At 38.4% G+C, this 18,192-nt stretch overlaps 1 protein-coding gene across 1 annotated transcript in view; it reads left to right on the forward strand.

Annotated features, from left to right (window-relative positions):
* Nucleotides 1-18,192, forward strand: part of GRIA3 (glutamate ionotropic receptor AMPA type subunit 3) — a 662,172-nt gene that overhangs the window by 573,092 nt on the left and 70,888 nt on the right. The window contains exons 13-15 of the mRNA XM_053699114.1: nt 4,778-5,025; nt 5,924-6,038; nt 13,917-14,164. Coding sequence (XP_053555089.1) covers nt 4,778-5,025; nt 5,924-6,038; nt 13,917-14,162 — 609 coding nt within the window. The 3' untranslated portion in view covers nt 14,163-14,164. The remainder of the gene's footprint in view (nt 1-4,777; nt 5,026-5,923; nt 6,039-13,916; nt 14,165-18,192) is intronic.

An 18,192-nucleotide genomic window follows, 5' to 3' on the forward strand; every position in this document is an offset into this window, starting at 1 on the left:
ATACAAGGGACCTTTAAGAATGTGAGCTGGGTTCTAACAAAATGTTTTTTGAGATTAAAAGTGATGCAAGTGTTTCTCAGCCTGTGTTGCACGGCATCCTTTTTGTTTGGTGCGATAAAGAGATTGAAAAGAATATTTGTCCAAAGTGTTTTCCTTGTGAATATACAGGGGGTAAGAGGCAGAAAATGAAAGATGTATGTGTGGTTTATAGAAGTTGTGCATTATTATTATTTCTTTATTTATGAATTCATTATTCATTTATTTGTTTCCAGGTGTTTTTTTTTTTACTTTAGAAGCACTCAAATGATAGCTTTCTTTCTGTCATTTCCATGCAGTTTTGGTGTATGGGGATTTGCAGGAATGATATCAGTATGTAAAGATACTGTTTCTATGTGCTGCCGTGCCACTTGTTATCATCAGTTAGGTTTGATGCCATCATTTTAAGAATAATATAGGGAAGACATTTTTGAAGGAGCTATTTGCCTCAAGAGAACTTGTTTTTGTATAAAAAAAAATGTTGCTTTTCTCACACTGCCTAGAGAGACAAATAGTAAATTCTGTAACCTGAATATGTTGCAAAGTGCTTTAAGCCATGTAAACTAATTATGTCATTCCATAGACCACTTATTTACAGGATCCCTGATTAGCCACAATTAAAGAGACATGAAACACAAAACATTTTTTTTTCATGATTTAGGTAGAACATACAATTTTAGTTTTACTTTTCAGTTTACTTCTATTATCAAATTTGCTTCATTCTCTTGGTATCATTTGTTGAAGGAGCAGCAGTGCACTACTGGTTTCTAACTAAACACATGGGTGAGCCAATGACAGTCAGTATATATATATATGCAGTCACCAATCAGTAGCTAGAATCTAGGTTCTTTGCTGCTCCTGAGTTTACCTAGATAAATCTTTCAGCAAAGGATAACAAGAGAAAGAAGCAAATTAAATCCTATATTATAAAAGACAAGTGTTTGTCTGAAGCCGTCATGCGCAGTACAGACAAACACTTGGCCTTAGATTCTATTCTCGCGCACCTCGGCATAGCTGACAGCTGACAGATTGGGAGCGCGAGGTACACAGCATACAAGCAGCTGTGAGATAGGGAGCGCGAGCTACTCAACAGCTGTGAGGTCTGCTGCGTGAGAAGCGGCAATGCGCTCCCCAGACCTCACAGCTGTTTGTGGCCGACGGGAGCGTCACGAGGGGCGTGACCGGGCGTCGCGAGGGGCGTGGCCGGGCGGGTGTTGCCGCGATGGGGCGTGGCCGGGCGGGAGAGCCAAAGAGAGAGGGAGCAGGAGGGGGGGGGGGCAGAGAGCCAAAGAGAAGGGGGGGGCAGAGAGCCAAAGAGAAGGGGGGGGGCAGAGAGCCAAAGAGAAGGGGGGGGCAGAGAGCCAAAGAGAAGGGGGGGGGCAGAGAGCCAAAGAGAAGGGGGGGGGGGGACAGAGAGCCAAAGAGAAGGGGGGGGGGACAGAGAGCCAAAGAGAAGGGGGGGGGGGACAGAGAGCCAAAGAGAAGGGGGGGGGGACAGAGAGCCAAAGAGAAGGGGGGGACAGAGAGCCAAAGAGAAGGGGGGGGGCAGAGAGCCAAAGAGAAGGGGGGGGCAGAGAGCCAAAGAGAAGGGGGGAAGGGCAGAGAGCCAAAGAGAAGGGGGGGGCAGAGAGCCAAAGAGAAGGGGGGGGGCAGAGAGCCAAAGAGAAGGGGGGGGGCAGAGAGCCAAAGAGAAGGGGGGGGGGGACAGAGAGCCAAAGAGAAGGGGGGGGGGACAGAGAGCCAAAGAGAAGGGGGGGACAGAGAGCCAAAGAGAAGGGGGGGGGGGACAGAGAGCCAAAGAGAAGGGGGGGGGGACAGAGAGCCAAAGAGAAGGGGGGGACAGAGAGCCAAAGAGAAGGGGGGGGGCAGAGAGCCAAAGAGAAGGGGGGGGGCAGAGAGCCAAAGAGAAGGGGGGGGCAGAGAGCCAAAGAGAAGGGGGGGGCAGAGAGCCAAAGAGAAGGGGGGGGGCAGAGAGCCAAAGAGAAGGGGGGGGGGGACAGAGAGCCAAAGAGAAGGGGGGGGGGACAGAGAGCCAAAGAGAAGGGGGGGGGGGACAGAGAGCCAAAGAGAAGGGGGGGGGGGACAGAGAGCCAAAGAGAAGGGGGGGACAGAGAGCCAAAGAGAAGGGGGGGGGCAGAGAGCCAAAGAGAAGGGGGGGGCAGAGAGCCAAAGAGAAGGGGGGAAGGGCAGAGAGCCAAAGAGAAGGGGGGGGCAGAGAGCCAAAGAGAAGGGGGGGGGCAGAGAGCCAAAGAGAAGGGGGGGGGCAGAGAGCCAAAGAGAAGGGGGGGGGGCAGAGAGCCAAAGAGAAGGGGGGGGCAGAGAGCCAAAGAGAAGGGGGGCAGAGAGCCAAAGAGAAGGGGGGGCAGAGAGCCAAAGAGAAGGGGGGGCAGAGAGCCAAAGAGAAGGGGGGGCAGAGAGCCAAAGAGAAGGGGGGGCAGAGAGCCAAAGAGAAGGGGGGGGGCAGAGAGCCAAAGAGAAGGGGGGGGGCAGAGAGCCAAAGAGAAGGGGGGGGGGCAGAGAGCCAAAGAGAAGGGGGGGGGGCAGAGAGCCAAAGAGAAGGGGGGGGGGCAGAGAGCCAAAGAGAAGGGGGGGCAGAGAGCCAAAGAGAAGGGGGGGGCAGAGAGCCAAAGAGAAGGGGGGGGCAGAGAGCCAAAGAGAAGGGGGGGGGCAGAGAGCCAAAGAGAAGGGGGGGGGCAGAGAGCCAAAGAGAAGGGGGGGGCAGAGAGCCTAAGAGAAGGGGGGGGCAGAGAGCCAAAGAGAAGGGGGGGGCAGAGAGCCAAAGAGAAGGGGGGGCAGAGAGCCAAAGAGAAGGGGGGGGGAGAGAGAGCCAAAGAGAAGGGGGGGGGAGAGAGAGCCAAAGAGAAGGGGGGGAAGAGAGCCAAAGAGAAGGGGGGGAAGAGAGCCAAAGAGAAGGGGGGGAGAGAGAGCCAAAGAGAAGGGGGGGAGAGAGAGCCAAAGAGAAGGGGGGGGGGAGAGAGAGCCAAAGAGAAGGGGGGGAAGAGAGCCAAAGAGAAGGGGGGGAGAGCCAAAGAGAAGGGGGGGAGAGCCAAAGAGGGGGGGAGAGAGAGAGCCAAAGAGGAAAAAGAGCCAAAAAGGAGAGAGAGCCAAAGAGGGGGGAGAGAGAGCCAAAGAGGGGGGAGAGAGAGCCAAAGAGGGGGGGGGGAGAGCCAAAGGTGGGGGGGAGAGCTAAAGGGGGGGAGAGCCAAAGAGGGGGGAGAGAGAGAGCCAAAGAGGAAAGAGAGCCAAAGAGAGAGACAAAGTGGGGGGAGAGAGAGCCAAAGAGGGGGGGGGAGAGCCAAAGAGGGGGGGGGAGAGCCAAAGAGGGGGGGAGAGAGCCAAAGAGGGGGGGAGAGAGCCAAAGAGGGGGGGAGAGAGCCAAAGAGGGGGGGAGAGAGCCAAAGAGGGGGAAGAGAGCCAAAGAGGGGAGGAGCCAAAGAGGGGGGGAGAGAGAGCCAAAGAGGGGGGAGAGAGAGCCAAAGAGGGGGGAGAGAGAGCCAAAGAGGGGGGAGAGAGAGCCAAAGAGGGGGGAGAGAGAGCCAAAGAGGGGGGAGAGAGAGCCAAAGAGGGGGGAGAGAGAGCCAAAGAGGGGGAAGAGAGAGCCAAAGGGGGGGGAGCCAAAGAGGGGAGAAAGAGAGCCAAAGAGGAGAGAGAGCAAAAGAGGGGAGAGAGCCAAAGAGGGGGGGGGGAGAGCCAAAGGGGGGGGGGGGAGCCAAAGAGGGGGGAGAGAGAGCAAAAGAAAGGATGGAGAGAGCCAAAGAGGGGAGAGAGAGAGCAAAAGAGGGGAGAGAGAGAGCAAAAGAGGGGAGAGAGAGAACAAAAGAGAGGGGGGAGAGAAAGCAAAAGAGAGGGGGGAAAGAAAGCAAAAGAGAGGGGGGAAGAGAGAGCAAAAGAAAGGGGGGAGAGAGCAAGGGGTGGGACCGCTGTTCTGAAAAAAATGGCCCGTGTACACGGGCTTTAGTACTAGTAAAATACATAAATTGGAAAGCTGTTAAAAATTGCATGCTCTTTCTGAATCGAGAAAGAAAACAATTATATTTTCATATCCCTTTAAGCAAGATCAAATAATGATACTCACCTGTACATATATAAAAATGATGTCAATGTCCCAATAATTCCAAAGTCTTCGGATAGGTTTACTGATTTAGGTTCTAGAGATGTGTTTTTCCTTACAACTACAATACTCATTTGAGTTATGGTGGAGATAAAAGCACAATATTAAAATCCACCCCTCCCATAAAGGTGGTTGCTGTGTTTCAAACAGTACTTGGTAACAAAAAGTGTGAGAAATTGTATACCTGACTTGCATTTCTTACCCAGAGTTCTTCTGGGGAAAGGCAAGCGAGGATACTTGCCTAAATTAGCTCATTTTCTATACACTATTTCAATGTCTCTTCCTACAACTGCAAAAATATAAGGAGATGGAGTTTTGGAATTTTAGTAGAAGAAAATGGGAAATATCACTACTTGTCATTGTTTGTGAGGAAATATATATATATATATATATATATATATATATATATATATATATATGTGTATTGTAAATTACATAATTACATAAAACTAAATGTCATACATGAGACAGGAAAGGACACTGGTCCTACTTTGGTAAAAATATATGTTTATTTTTGAATGCACCCTGATATATAAAATTGTAGTAATTAATGTATACTGTGTTGTTATTCATACATTTCCTATCATTAAACGCCAGACTGACTGCCCTTTTCTCTGTTGTAACATCTAGCGGTCAAAAATTGCAGTCTATGAGAAAATGTGGTCATACATGAAATCAGCGGAGCCATCTGTGTTTACCAAAACCACTGATGATGGTGTGGCCCGGGTTCGTAAATCGAAAGGGAAATTCGCCTTCCTGCTGGAGTCTACGATGAATGAATATATTGAACAAAGGAAGCCTTGTGACACCATGAAAGTTGGAGGAAACCTGGACTCCAAAGGATATGGCGTGGCAACTCCAAAAGGCTCAGCATTAAGGTGGGTGGAATAATATAACAATATCTGTGTTGTTATAGTATTCCACCTTCCCTGATGTGTTGTGTTTTTTTCTTTACTTTCTTGTGGATGTATGAGGTAACACTGTTTTCACTCATCACATAGCTGGATGGTAAAATATAATTTTCTTATGGCATCTTTTATTTTTTCTAACTTTTTCTATGTGTGTGTGCGTGTGTGTTGTCCTATCATCTTTGTTACCATTCTTATTTTACCTTCCAGTGATTTTTCTTTTCCAATCTAAATGGTACCTTAGTCAAGTCTAATTGCCATATTTGCCAGCTGTTAATTGCATGATATTTCTTTCGTTTTGTGAGGATGATTTGATTTCCCTATCCATTACAGCTTAGTTATGACCAAATCCCCCTACAAACCACCTTATAATTACTGAACCAGTATTTGCTGTCAATATTTTTACAGTAATGTGAAATCCTAGACAATTTGTCCTTTTGTGCTCCTTCCTTATATTATGGTTTCATAAGTAGAGATGTGCGATTTTTCGCTGAATTTTGAGAAATTCAGGTGATTATTAGTATTATTTTTTAGTTATTTGTTTACCTTTAAGTGTTTAACCTCCTTATGTATTTGCAAACCCCAGCACAAAAAAACAAAACAATGTAATCATGTCCAGATGATTTTGTTCTTACCACCATTTTCCACAAAATCTGGCGAAAATCGCAGAAATTCTCTGTGATTTGATAATAATGTTGTATCATATTTAAATTTTTAATATTCTCAAATATAAGGACATTTTGTGCTATGGCAAAGTTTAAGAGAAAATCCTGCGAAATATTTCGCATTGCAGCATTACGACATTCGCACAACTCTATTCCCAAGCCTTATGTGCATTTTCTTACAAGTTATGTTTTATCGTTTCAAGAAATGCTGTTAACCTGGCAGTATTAAAACTGAATGAGCAAGGACTCTTGGACAAATTGAAAAACAAATGGTGGTACGACAAAGGAGAATGCGGCAGCGGGGGAGGTGACTCCAAGGTCAGCCTCAATGTCACCACAATCGGGTACCTTAGTCAAGAGTAATCGGCAAGACTGTTATTTTGGTAAACAAGAGGTAGTTACATTTTTAAAAAAATCAAGTAATGGAATAAAAATATATCAGTTTTTGATGTACCATTAACATCATGCCTCAATGAGTGATTGCTCCATACATTTGGATTCCAATTCCACTGAGAAATTGTAATATAAAAGACAATATAAATGAACTATTTATTCAGTGAGTATAGGAAAATAGCTTTTAGGCAGGAGGTAATGTGTTGTGACATCTTGGCATGAGACTGTTATTATAGGGTATATTAAAGGAATGAATCCTATTTATAACATCCCTTTGTGAAGCAAGAAAGTTTTCCTGACACTATTCTGAGAGGGAGAATGAATCAATGCGTAAGTAACAAATAATATAATAGGTTCATCAGATATCCAAGGCTTAGGTATATTTAAGATTATAATATACCAAAGATACATATTAAGATTACTATGGGATATTATTAGGCAGTTACTATTGTCAAAATCTATTTGACAATAGTAATTATTAGTTTATGGACACATTATAAATATTTTTACAAAAAAATATAATTAGGATTTGCTAATAGTTTCTGATACTTTTAATCTCTGTGATAGATAGATATTGCAAAACATCATGAAATCATCAAAAACAAAAACTAATATATCACGAAAATTTAGAAAAATAAAATTAAGCACATCATTTTATTTATATTAATTCATTTTTTTTTTAAATTCTTCATAAGTAACAAAAACTAATTGTTTTATAGATGACCATGACAACATAATATAAATCAAAACTGCCTATCATATTATAAAAGCACACACATATTTGGCAATTGTATTCAATTGCATGTTATTATAAATGAATGAATTAGCCAATATCTTGTTATTTTTATTTCTCTGACATTCTTTGAAACTATTTATCTGCTTTTTTAATGAGTTGTCAAAATAGATATACAAGTTACTAGGTTTTCCAGAACTTAGAAATATTAGACATAAAACATACAGATATAAACAGGTTTCTTAAATATAATCTCAGCAGGTATAAAAATGTTTCTTAATAAACACAGAAAATGGAAGAGAAACAATTAAAAAATTTCAGGCTACTTTATTTCATATTTCAGGCTACTTTAATTCTCTAAAAATGTATTTTATATATATATATATATATATATATATATATATATATATATATATATATTACTTTTTATTTGTGAGAAGACAAAGTGACATAAAATAATATCACTTTAACAAAGACTGGGATTTCAGCACTCTTTTAGTAATAAATGACGCAACACTCACATGATATAGTATCAAACTAGTGGGTTTATTACGTGTCAGATATACCCAGTAGACTACGAACTTGACTTATAGAATATAGTAATCAACACACAAAATACAGTACAGTGAATATAAAAATGAATTCCATATCTTCTAGAATTCCTCCTAGAACATAGCAGGACCGGTCCCAATATCAACCACACCTCTGCAGAGGTGAACCTGTATAGTTAGTAAAGGATAAATATATTTAGACTTAAATAGGTCAGCAAGTCTTATTAAGTTTGGGTCAGTGAGTCCAGACTTATATATATCCTTTCTAGCTAAACGTGGTATTCAGAAAAGGTTTAAACGTACAAATCAATAACGTGCATATATAATAATATTGCACTAGCATATGTCTATATATTCAATAACAGTTTAACATAGATCAATATAGTACAACACAACTGAAAAACCACTATTATGTTTCACATTGCAATAGGAGCTAGCATAAGAGTATCAGAGATGAAGCTGCTAAAGATTCTAGATTTCTTTAGCAGCTTCATCTCTGATACTCTTATGCTAGCTCCTATTGCAATGTGAAACATAATAGTGGTTTTTCAGTTGTGTTGTACTATATTGATCTATGTTAAACTGTTATTGAATATATAGACATATGCTAGTGCAATATTATTATATATGCACGTTATTGATTTGTACGTTTAAACCTTTTCTGAATACCACGTTTAGCTAGAAAGGATATATATAAGTCTGGACTCACTGACCCAAACTTAATAAGACTTGCTGACCTATTTAAGTCTAAATATATTTATCCTTTACTAACTATACAGGTTCACCTCTGCAGAGGTGTGGTTGATATTGGGACCGGTCCTGCTATGTTCTAGGAGGAATTCTAGAAGATATGGAATTAATTTTTATATTCACTGTACTGTATTTTGTGTGTTGATTACTATATTCTATAAGTCAAGTTCGTAGTCTACTGGGTATATCTGACACGTAATAAACCCACTAGTTTGATACTATATCATGTGAGTGTTGCGTCATTTATTACTAAAAGAGTGCTGAAATCCCAGTCTTTGTTAAAGTGATATTATTTTATGTCACTTTGTCTTCTCATAAATAAAAAGTAATTTCTATTGTATGGGTCTGCACCACATGCCTAGATACTGGTAAAACTTTTTAAAAAAATCCCAATACAAGAAAAAATTTTCGGGAAAAAAACACTCCAATATATATTTTGCAATTTTTTCCATCTACAAACTTTATTCTAATATATATATATATATATATATATATATATATATATATATATATATATATATATATATATATATATATATATATATATATATATATATATATATATATATATATATATATATATATATATATATATATATATATATATATATATATATATATATATATATATATATATATATATATATATATATATATATATATATATATATATATATATATATATAATTGTATGCAAAATTTTAGGCACCCCTGACAATTTCCATGATTTTCATTTATAAATAATTGGGTGTCTGGATCAGCAATTTCATTTTGATCTATCAAATAACTGAAAGACACAGTAATATTTCAGTAGTGAAATTAGGTTTATTGGATTAACAGAAAATGTGCAATGTGCATCAAAACAAAATTAGACAGGTGCATAAATTTGGGCACCCCACCAGAATTATTGCATCAATATTTAGTAGAGCCTCCTTTAGCAGAAATAACAGCCTCTAGACACTTCCTATAGCCTGTAATGAGTGTCTAGATTCTGGATGAAGGTATTTTGGACCATTCCTCATTGCAAAACATCTCCAGTTCAGTTAGGTTTGACGAGCATGGACAGCCTGCTTCAAATCACCCCACAGATTTTCAATGATATTCAGGTCTTGGGACTGGGATAGCCATTCCAGAACATTGTACTTGTTCCTCTGCATAAATGTCAGAGTAGATTTTGAGCAGTGTTTTGGGTCGTTGTCTTGTTGAAATATCCAGCCCCGGCGTAACTTCAACTTTGTGACTGATTCCTCAACATTATTCTTAAGTATCTGCTGATATTGAGTAAAATCCATGAGCCCCTCAACTTTAACAAGATTCCCAGTACCGGCACTGGCCACACAGCCCCACAGCACGATGGAACATCCACCAAATTTTACTGTGGGTAGCAAGTGTTTGTCTTGGAATGCTGTGTTCTTTTGCCGCCATGCATAACTCCCCTTGTTATGACCAAATAACTCAATCTTTGTTTCACCAGTCTACATCACCTTCTTCCAAAAGGAAGCTGGCTTGTCAAAATGTGCGTTTGCATACCTCAATCGACTCTGTTTGTGACGTGTGTGCAGAAAAGGCTTCTTCCGCATCACTCTCCCATACAGCTTCTCCTTGTGCAAAGTGCGCTGAATTGTTGAACGATGCACAGTGACACCATCTGCAGCAAGATGATGTTTTAGGTCTTTGGAGGTGGTCTGTGGGCTGTTTTTGACCGCTCTCACTATCTTTTGCCTTTGCCTCTCCGATATTTTACTTGGCCTGCCACTTCTGGCCTTAACAAGAACTGTGCCTGTGGACATCCATTTCCTCGCTATGTTCCTCACAGTGGACACTGACAGCTTAAATCTCTGCGATAGCTTTTTGTAGCCTTCCCCTAAACCATAATGTTGAACAATCTTTGTTTTCAGGTAATTTCAGAGTTGTTTTGAGGTCCCCATAATGCCACTCTTCAGAGGAGAGTCAAAGAGAACTCAACTTGCAATTGGCCACCTTAAATACCTTTTCTCATGATTAGATGCACCTGTCTATGAAGTTCAAGGCTTAATGGGCTCACCAAACCAATTGTGTGTTCCAATTAATCAGTGCTAGGTAGTTACAGGTATTCAAATCAACAAAATGACAAGGGTGCCCAAATGTATGCACCTGTCTAATTTCGTTTTAAAGCATATTGCACATTTTCTGTTAATCCAATAAACCTAATTTCACTACTGAAATATTACTGTGTCCTTCAGTTATTTGATAGATCAAAATTAAATTGCTGATCCAAACACCCAATTATTTACAAATAAAAATCATGGAAATTGTCAGGGGTGCCTAAACTTTTGCATACAACTTGTGTATGTATATATATATATATATGTATATATATATATGCGTATGTGTGTATGTGCACGCATGTGTGTGTAAATTAAAATGTATTTATTTAGTTAATTTTTTATTATTTATTTATTTATTTTAATTTCTCAGTGGAAATGGAATTTTATCAAATTTAGTCTTAAAATAAATTCAAAAATTATTTTGGACAATGCCTATAAATGGCTTTAATTACTTTGTTGTTATTATTCCTTTAACAGTGTGTGCCGATTACTCAAAGCGATATAGACAGGACCTGGTAAAATAGCATCACTTACAGTGTTAAAACTAAAGTGATATTCAGGTTGCCTGCAGTTCAAGTTCATTGTGTCCAGGATCCCTGCTTTATCGCTTTGTATAGTATGAAAGTAGTTTTAAGCTTGAATAACATAAAATAACATAATATAATGTTATTTATGTTATTTCCCACGTGAAGAACTCCTGTAAACCTTGCAGTATTGAAACTCAGTGAACAAGGCATCTTAGACAAGCTGAAAAACAAATGGTGGTACGATAAGGGTGAATGTGGAGCCAAGGACTCCGGAAGTAAGGTCAGTTGCAGAAGGTCTTTTGAATTAATTAGAAGCCACATTTTGACTCACTCTCATGACCACAAAATTATTTTTAATATAGTTTCAATACATTAAAAATTCACCATACAAGACAGAAATAATCAACATCCCCACAATGCTGTATACATAGTGGAAAACACATACATTGCTGTTAAGCGTTTTTTTTTTGTTTTTTTTTTACTTCATGTATTGTAAACCCCCAAATTGTTCTATTATGGTTTATTTTTATCCAAGCACACATATTTTTGTTATATGGCAGGGGTGAACAGCAAGAAAGTTTTCTGACTCCCCTCTAATATTACTAAATGTCATATCGGAAGGATGTCTCAACATAGGGGGTTGCTTTTTATTAGCCTATTTCTTCTTAAAGGTACACTGTACTTGTATGTGATAAAAAAAAAAACATCTAAACATGTTCAATTTCTCTTTTTTACATGAAAATTTTTTTTTTAAGCAAAAGCTGTTTAAGTTTACACTGAAGCTAATGCAGCACTATTAGTTGTGTACTTCCTGACAATGTTAATTGAATGATAGGCACTTCCTGCCAATGATTATTGGTTGATAGGCACTTCCTGCTAATTATTATTGGTAAATAGGCACTTCCTGCCAGTGATTATTGGCTACTTGGTAGGCACATCCTGCTAATGCTCACTGAGCTTATAAGTCAATGAGAATCAGTAACATATTTATTCAGACAATGAAAATATAAACATGTTTTAATGCTACTCTTTTTATATGCATCATAGACTATTATGGAGTACAGTGTCTTTTTAAGCAGTGATAACCATTAAGTTTGATTTGATGATAGCTCTTGGATTAGAGTTGTACACCCCTGTTATATTTCACAGTGAAAGTAATAATGACCTCAGTTGTCCAATCAACTACATCAACTTTTCTTTAATAGGTCTGATTAACATCATTAGGAGGAACATTATATACATCACATTTGAAGCATGGAAACATTTTAATCAAGATTTCTCTTTGTTTTTGTTATCAGTCACTGTTGGTAGCTCACTTCATTGAACATTCATAGTTTTGTGAAATCGCCTATTTTGTTACTGCCAATAAAAACTGGGAGTATTTGTGAATACATAACAAATAGAATTTCAGGCCAATTCATTGATAGATTTTACTGCCAGATTAGGTCAGCCACAAATTTGCTGGTCTGAGCTAGTGTGGCAGTGAAATATTGAATGCAAGATAAAACATATTGGGGTTGATTCCAATCTTTCTGTTTTTTTTGCGGATGCCGGAAAAACAGACATCGTTTTTGCTAGCAAAGAATAAAAAACAGTTGTACTTAATAAGTGTGACAAGATTTGATCTCCATTTCCCCACAATGGCCCCTTGAACTAGTAATAATGGAATCCAATCAAAAACACAGGAACTGATACACCAAACAAAACAACCGTGCAAATCTAAAACTACATATTTGTACTCCTTTTACCTTAAATCACACCCCTATTGCCTTCACAGGTAATCAGAAACATTGACAACATGGGCCCTTTTAGTGAGGGCTTCCTTGTTTTGCAATTGAATAGACGGGCATTTGTTATTCACTAATAGATATAAGTTGGTATTGATATCTGTATTCATGTTTTTACATTTACATATTGATGTTTGACCTATTCAGCATTTTGTAGTATTTGGAGCAAATCTATTGTCATCAAAAAAGGTCATTGTTGTTATTGACATGATCTGGGCCTTCTTATTTTTCTGGTCTGAAAATGTGCATATCGTTGGCTCATATGTATTATCTGTCAATTTGTTGGTTTTGAGCATTTCTCATGTGCCTTTTGCTATTGAACACAATGTGTTCATTTCGTGGTTGATATTTATTAGATAACTTGGTGTCAGATGGATTGTGATTGTCGATGTCAGTGTTGGGTGTATGGGTAAGTTTTTCTATACACACCTTTTTCAATATCGAAATGGTGTTATAATTTGCAATGTGATCATTCTGGTGTCGACATCATTCTGATACAGAAAAAGACATCTTAAGCGAAAAGATTGGAATCGACCCCATTGTTAGAAAGGCACTTTAATTACTAATGTAATGCTCTTATTGAATAGTATACATTTAAGTAGCATGACTTAGTCAAGCACATTAAAGTGAATATTAATGTTCTGTGGACTTTACTATTGCAAGATTAGCATCTCTGGTGTGAATCCACCAGCTTTGTTAACTCAACATGAAAAATATGTATATATTGAAATGACTCAACTAAAAAATTATGCAGCTACCATTAGTTTCTATACAAATCCATTTTTACTCTGATGTGGACAGAATATTTTTTTTTAAATAAATCATATTGTTTGGTCCTCACATTAAAATAATATGCTATCTACACTTAACTTGAGTAAGCATTAAAAAAACAGGCAATTAAGCGCAATATATATATATATATATATATATATATATATATATATATATATATATATACATATTATCTACATTCACCAAAGCTGAAACAAGATTAGCATTGTCAATACACTGGGAATTAAAAATTCTTATAATAATTTATTTGTGCAAGATTTATATAATTTAGGCATTTATCAAATTAGATATTTAAATCAGAATTCTATAATTCTAGCCAGTAACAGACAACAATAGGAAAAGTAACTGGAGTATTGTGTTAAACAATCCACTTTATTGTTTGTGCCAGGTTTTGTAACTTATATTTGAAGTTTTAATATATGAGGCAAGAAATGTCACCCTAAGCATGATGAGTGGGGCAAGGTGTAGGGGAGTTTTGGGCTTGGGTTTTAGGTTTACTCTGATTTGGGGAATTGTTGATAGTACAAGTTCTATGGAAAACGTAGTCACGCTAACAAAGTTCTTCATTTTTCTTAGGACAAGACAAGTGCACTAAGCTTAAGCAATGTCGCAGGGGTGTTCTATATACTCGTTGGAGGTCTTGGACTTGCTATGATGGTTGCTTTGATAGAATTCTGCTACAAGTCAAGAGCAGAATCCAAACGAATGAAACTCACAAAGAACTCACAAAACTTTAAACCTCCTCCTGCAACTAGTACCCAAAATTATGCTACATACAGAGAAGGTTACAACGTTTATGGAACAGAAAGTGTTAAAATCTAAGGGTATGGTATGACTGAAGACTTATAAGTGATAATGCTAAATCATTGTATTTTCCTTTGTGTTTTAATTGATTGTCCTTTGATTGTTTTTAGCCTATTTCATGGTAATTTGCACATATTTAGATGTTTATTAACACCTCAAATTGTTTAATTTATCTTAAAGTGACACGTTACTCACATGCTAAATCACTTGAACGTGATGCAGCTTATCTGTAAAAAGATGACTAGATATCCCATGAACATCTCTATGTAAAAAAAAGGAATATATTGTACCTAAAAAAAATAGCTCTCCAGAATAAGTGTTCTGTGAGCAGTTATCCATAAGCTACTCTTTTTATTGTCATCTGAATGGTGAAACAACAAAAAAAAAACCCAGTAAATCAGCATTATCAGTGCTGAGGTCATACTTTGATTGTCTGTGATCTTTTAAGATTTTGTCATAATCTTGCATGATTTAATAGTAAACTTCCTTACACTGAGGATGGAAATAAACTGAGATGTTTGCTCACTTGCGACACTAGGGACAAGCATCCTGATTGGACACTAAAATCCCTTTTAATTTGAGATGTGGATGCAGAGGAAGTTTTGGTATAAAATATCTTTCTTTTTTTACATAGCAATGTTCCTCTGATTGTCAGCTTTTTACACATAGGCTACATCACTCTCAAGTGAATAAGCATTTGAGTAACATGTCTCTCTAACTTTGATGGGCACTTCAGCCTAAATTGTTGCCCCATAGGGATGTCTTGTTAGAACAAATTTAGTCTGGCAGTATTCTCATCGAGACATACCAGAGAAGTCTAGCAACGCAGCCAACAAGCTTCAGTTTCATGGATATGACTGATCTAGGTTGTTGGAGTTCAGGGATGATGGTTTAATTGCAAAATAACCTTGGCTTTAAATAAAGCTTTTCAGTACTTTTACAGATCCATATCTTATTAATAAACCATTTTTATCAGTTAGCCATTATAGCTGTAAAACACCTACTACAACGAAATCAGACTATGAATAATAGTGCATGAGTGAGAAACATAATATGCTTGCATTCATTTCACTGTGCTATTAAAACAACCGACAATATTAATTTATTAATACTTCAGTTACAATAATGTTCTACAAGAAAAGGTAAGTTATGCATTAAGATGATAGTCCGCAAACAGATTTAACAGAGTTTATTTTTAGTTCCATAATATATCACATACTATTCTATTATTTATTTTACTCTAAAGAAATAAATAAACATTTTATGAATATGTCACCGAGTGTTTAATACACTGAACTTGATTTTTTGATAGGTATTTTCATGGTTAACATGATATTTTTTTAAATTTTGTAATATATAAAAATGATTGTTCTATTTCCCAGAATAAAAACCATGAACTCTTGTGATGCAATTGGCTATATTCAATACACCTCACACATCTGGTGAGATAATGTGCTAGATTTCATAAAACTATTTTGGAAACTGTCTCTCTGAAGAAAAAACTCGCTGCAAAATCTTGAAAATTGGGGAATTCATGGGGATTTGTATTTGCCCCTTGTCACAGCCATAAATTGCAAACTTGGCTCCATTATTATCAATGGAGCCACATTACTCCTCCTTAAATTGAAAAAAGTTTCACAGTCAGGGGTACTGGAATCACACCCTTATTAAATAAATGAGTTAAAGGGACAGTCAACCCAAAAAACGTTTTAAGATATACATATAAACATTCCATCAATCATCATTTACAATGTGATCTGTGTAATTTTTCTATCCTCCTCGTAATCCGCTTTTTAGCATGTACAATGCGCCTATTGTACTGAAGCCGGTTACGAGGAGGATACAGTTGTCAAGCAATTTTTACTGATTTATTTCTGAGAGCTGTAATTAGTAGTTTGAAGCATGGTTACCATTTAATTCCAGTACAAAAGAAAAAAAAAATATTGCAGCCCTTGTATGCCTTCATATGTTCCTCCACTGTTTTTCACTTTATAAAAAGCACACTTATTTACTTCTAATTAGGCTGCAAAGTGTACCGCGTAGCATCAGCCTCAGCTACTCAGTCAATACTACAGCTATTCCCATTTCCTAGTGCATTACGGGGAGAAAAACTTGCTGAGCAATAAGAACGAGATGATACAGCTTTTATGTAATTGTGGATCTGCTTATCCCCAGTACATTCCAGAAAGCAGCTAGATTTTATTGCATTTTTCTTTTATAGAACTCACATTATACATGCATCATGTAGACCACATTTAGCATAAGATAATTTGCAATAATTATTCACAAATTTCTTTGCTACATTCAAATTGCTTTACTGGGAATTCTAGAGAGAAAAAAAATCCACATTTTTTTTTTTAAAATACACCGTTCACCTACATGCGAAATGTGGATTTTTTTTTCTCTAGAATTCCCAGTAAAGCAATTTGAGTGTGACAAAGAAATTTGTGAAATAATTATTGCAAATTATCTTATGCTAAATGTGGTCTACATGATGCATGTATAATGTGTGTTCTATAAAAAAATGCAATAAAATCTAGCTGCTTTCTGGAATGTACTGGGGATAAGCAGATCCACAATTACATAAATACTGTATCATCTCGTTCTTATTTTTCAGCACCTTCAGCTAGTGTGAGTTTTTTTTTCCGCATTGCACTAGGAAATGGGAATAGCTGTGGTATTGACTGAGTAGCTGAGGCTGATGCTACGCGGTACACTTTGCAGCCTAATTAGAAGTAAATAAGTGTGCTTTTTATGAAGTGAAAAGCAGAGGAGGAACATATGAAGGCATACAAGGGTTTCAATATTTTTTTTTCTTTTGTACTGGAATTAAATGGTAACCATGCTTCAAACTACTAATTTCAGCTCTCAGAAATAAATCAATAAAAATCGCTTGACAACTGTATACTCCTCGTAACCGGCTTCAGTACAATAGGCGCATTGCGCAAGCGCAAAAGCCGGTTACGTGGAGGATAGAAAAATTACACAGATCGCAAGATGACAAAAAAGGGGAGGGGCTTAACGGACATTTTGAAATAACTGCAGTGCAAACAGTAAGTTATTTTACTGACAAACACAATATATTACAAAACTGGGCTACATTGGTAAATGATGATTGATGGAACGTTTATATGTATAACTTAAAACATTTTTTGGGTTGACTGTCCCTTTAAACAAAAATCTCCCTTCAACATTCCACCGTAACATAAGCACAAAAGAAATCTTAAAAAATGTAAAAGGAACCTTTAACCCCTTAACGACCAACGACGTATGGGGTATGTCCTGCAAAAAAATGCAGTTAATGACCAAGGACGTACCCCGTACGTCGTTGGTCTTTGAAAGCAGTGGAAGCGATCCTGATCACTTCCAACTGCTTTCATGTTATAGCAGTGATGCCTCGATATTGAGGCATCCTGCTATAACATTTTTTTAGCCGTCCGATGAAGAGAGAGCCACCCTGTGGCTCTCTCTGCATCGGCCATCAATGGCCATGTTCGTTGGTGGGTGGGAGCTGATCCAGGGAGGCGGGTGGGCGGCCATCGGTGGGGAAGGGGGGCGGGATTGAGTGTGCGCGGGTGCGTGCACGTGAGCGCGTGCGTGCGTGCATGGGAGCGGGTGCGCGGGCGGGTGGGAACCCTACACTAAGGAACAACTGTAAGGTGGTACTCGGTGGGAGAGAGGGTGGGAACATTACAAATTTTAACGATCTGGGAGGGTGGGAGGTTGGGGGTTTAGGGGGGGCAGCTACACTACTGAAAATACTATTTTTAAAATAATAAAATAATAAAATGTTATAAAAAACATATTTGATTTCAAACTGGGTACTGGCAGACAGCTGCCAGTACCCAATATGGCGCATAATAAGGCCGAGAGGGGGGTTAGAGAGCGGTTTGGGGGGGGATCAGGGAAGTTGGGGGCTAAGGGGGGATCCTACAGAGCAGAATTATCTTTTTTTTTTTTTTTTTTTTTAAATCCCCAAAAAACTCTTATTTTAGTACTGGCAGACTTACTGCCAGTACTTAAGATGGCGGGGACAATTGTGGGGTGG

The sequence above is a fragment of the Bombina bombina genome, chromosome 1, assembly GCF_027579735.1.
Source record: "Bombina bombina isolate aBomBom1 chromosome 1, aBomBom1.pri, whole genome shotgun sequence".
Classification (NCBI taxonomy): Eukaryota; Metazoa; Chordata; class Amphibia; order Anura; family Bombinatoridae; genus Bombina; species Bombina bombina.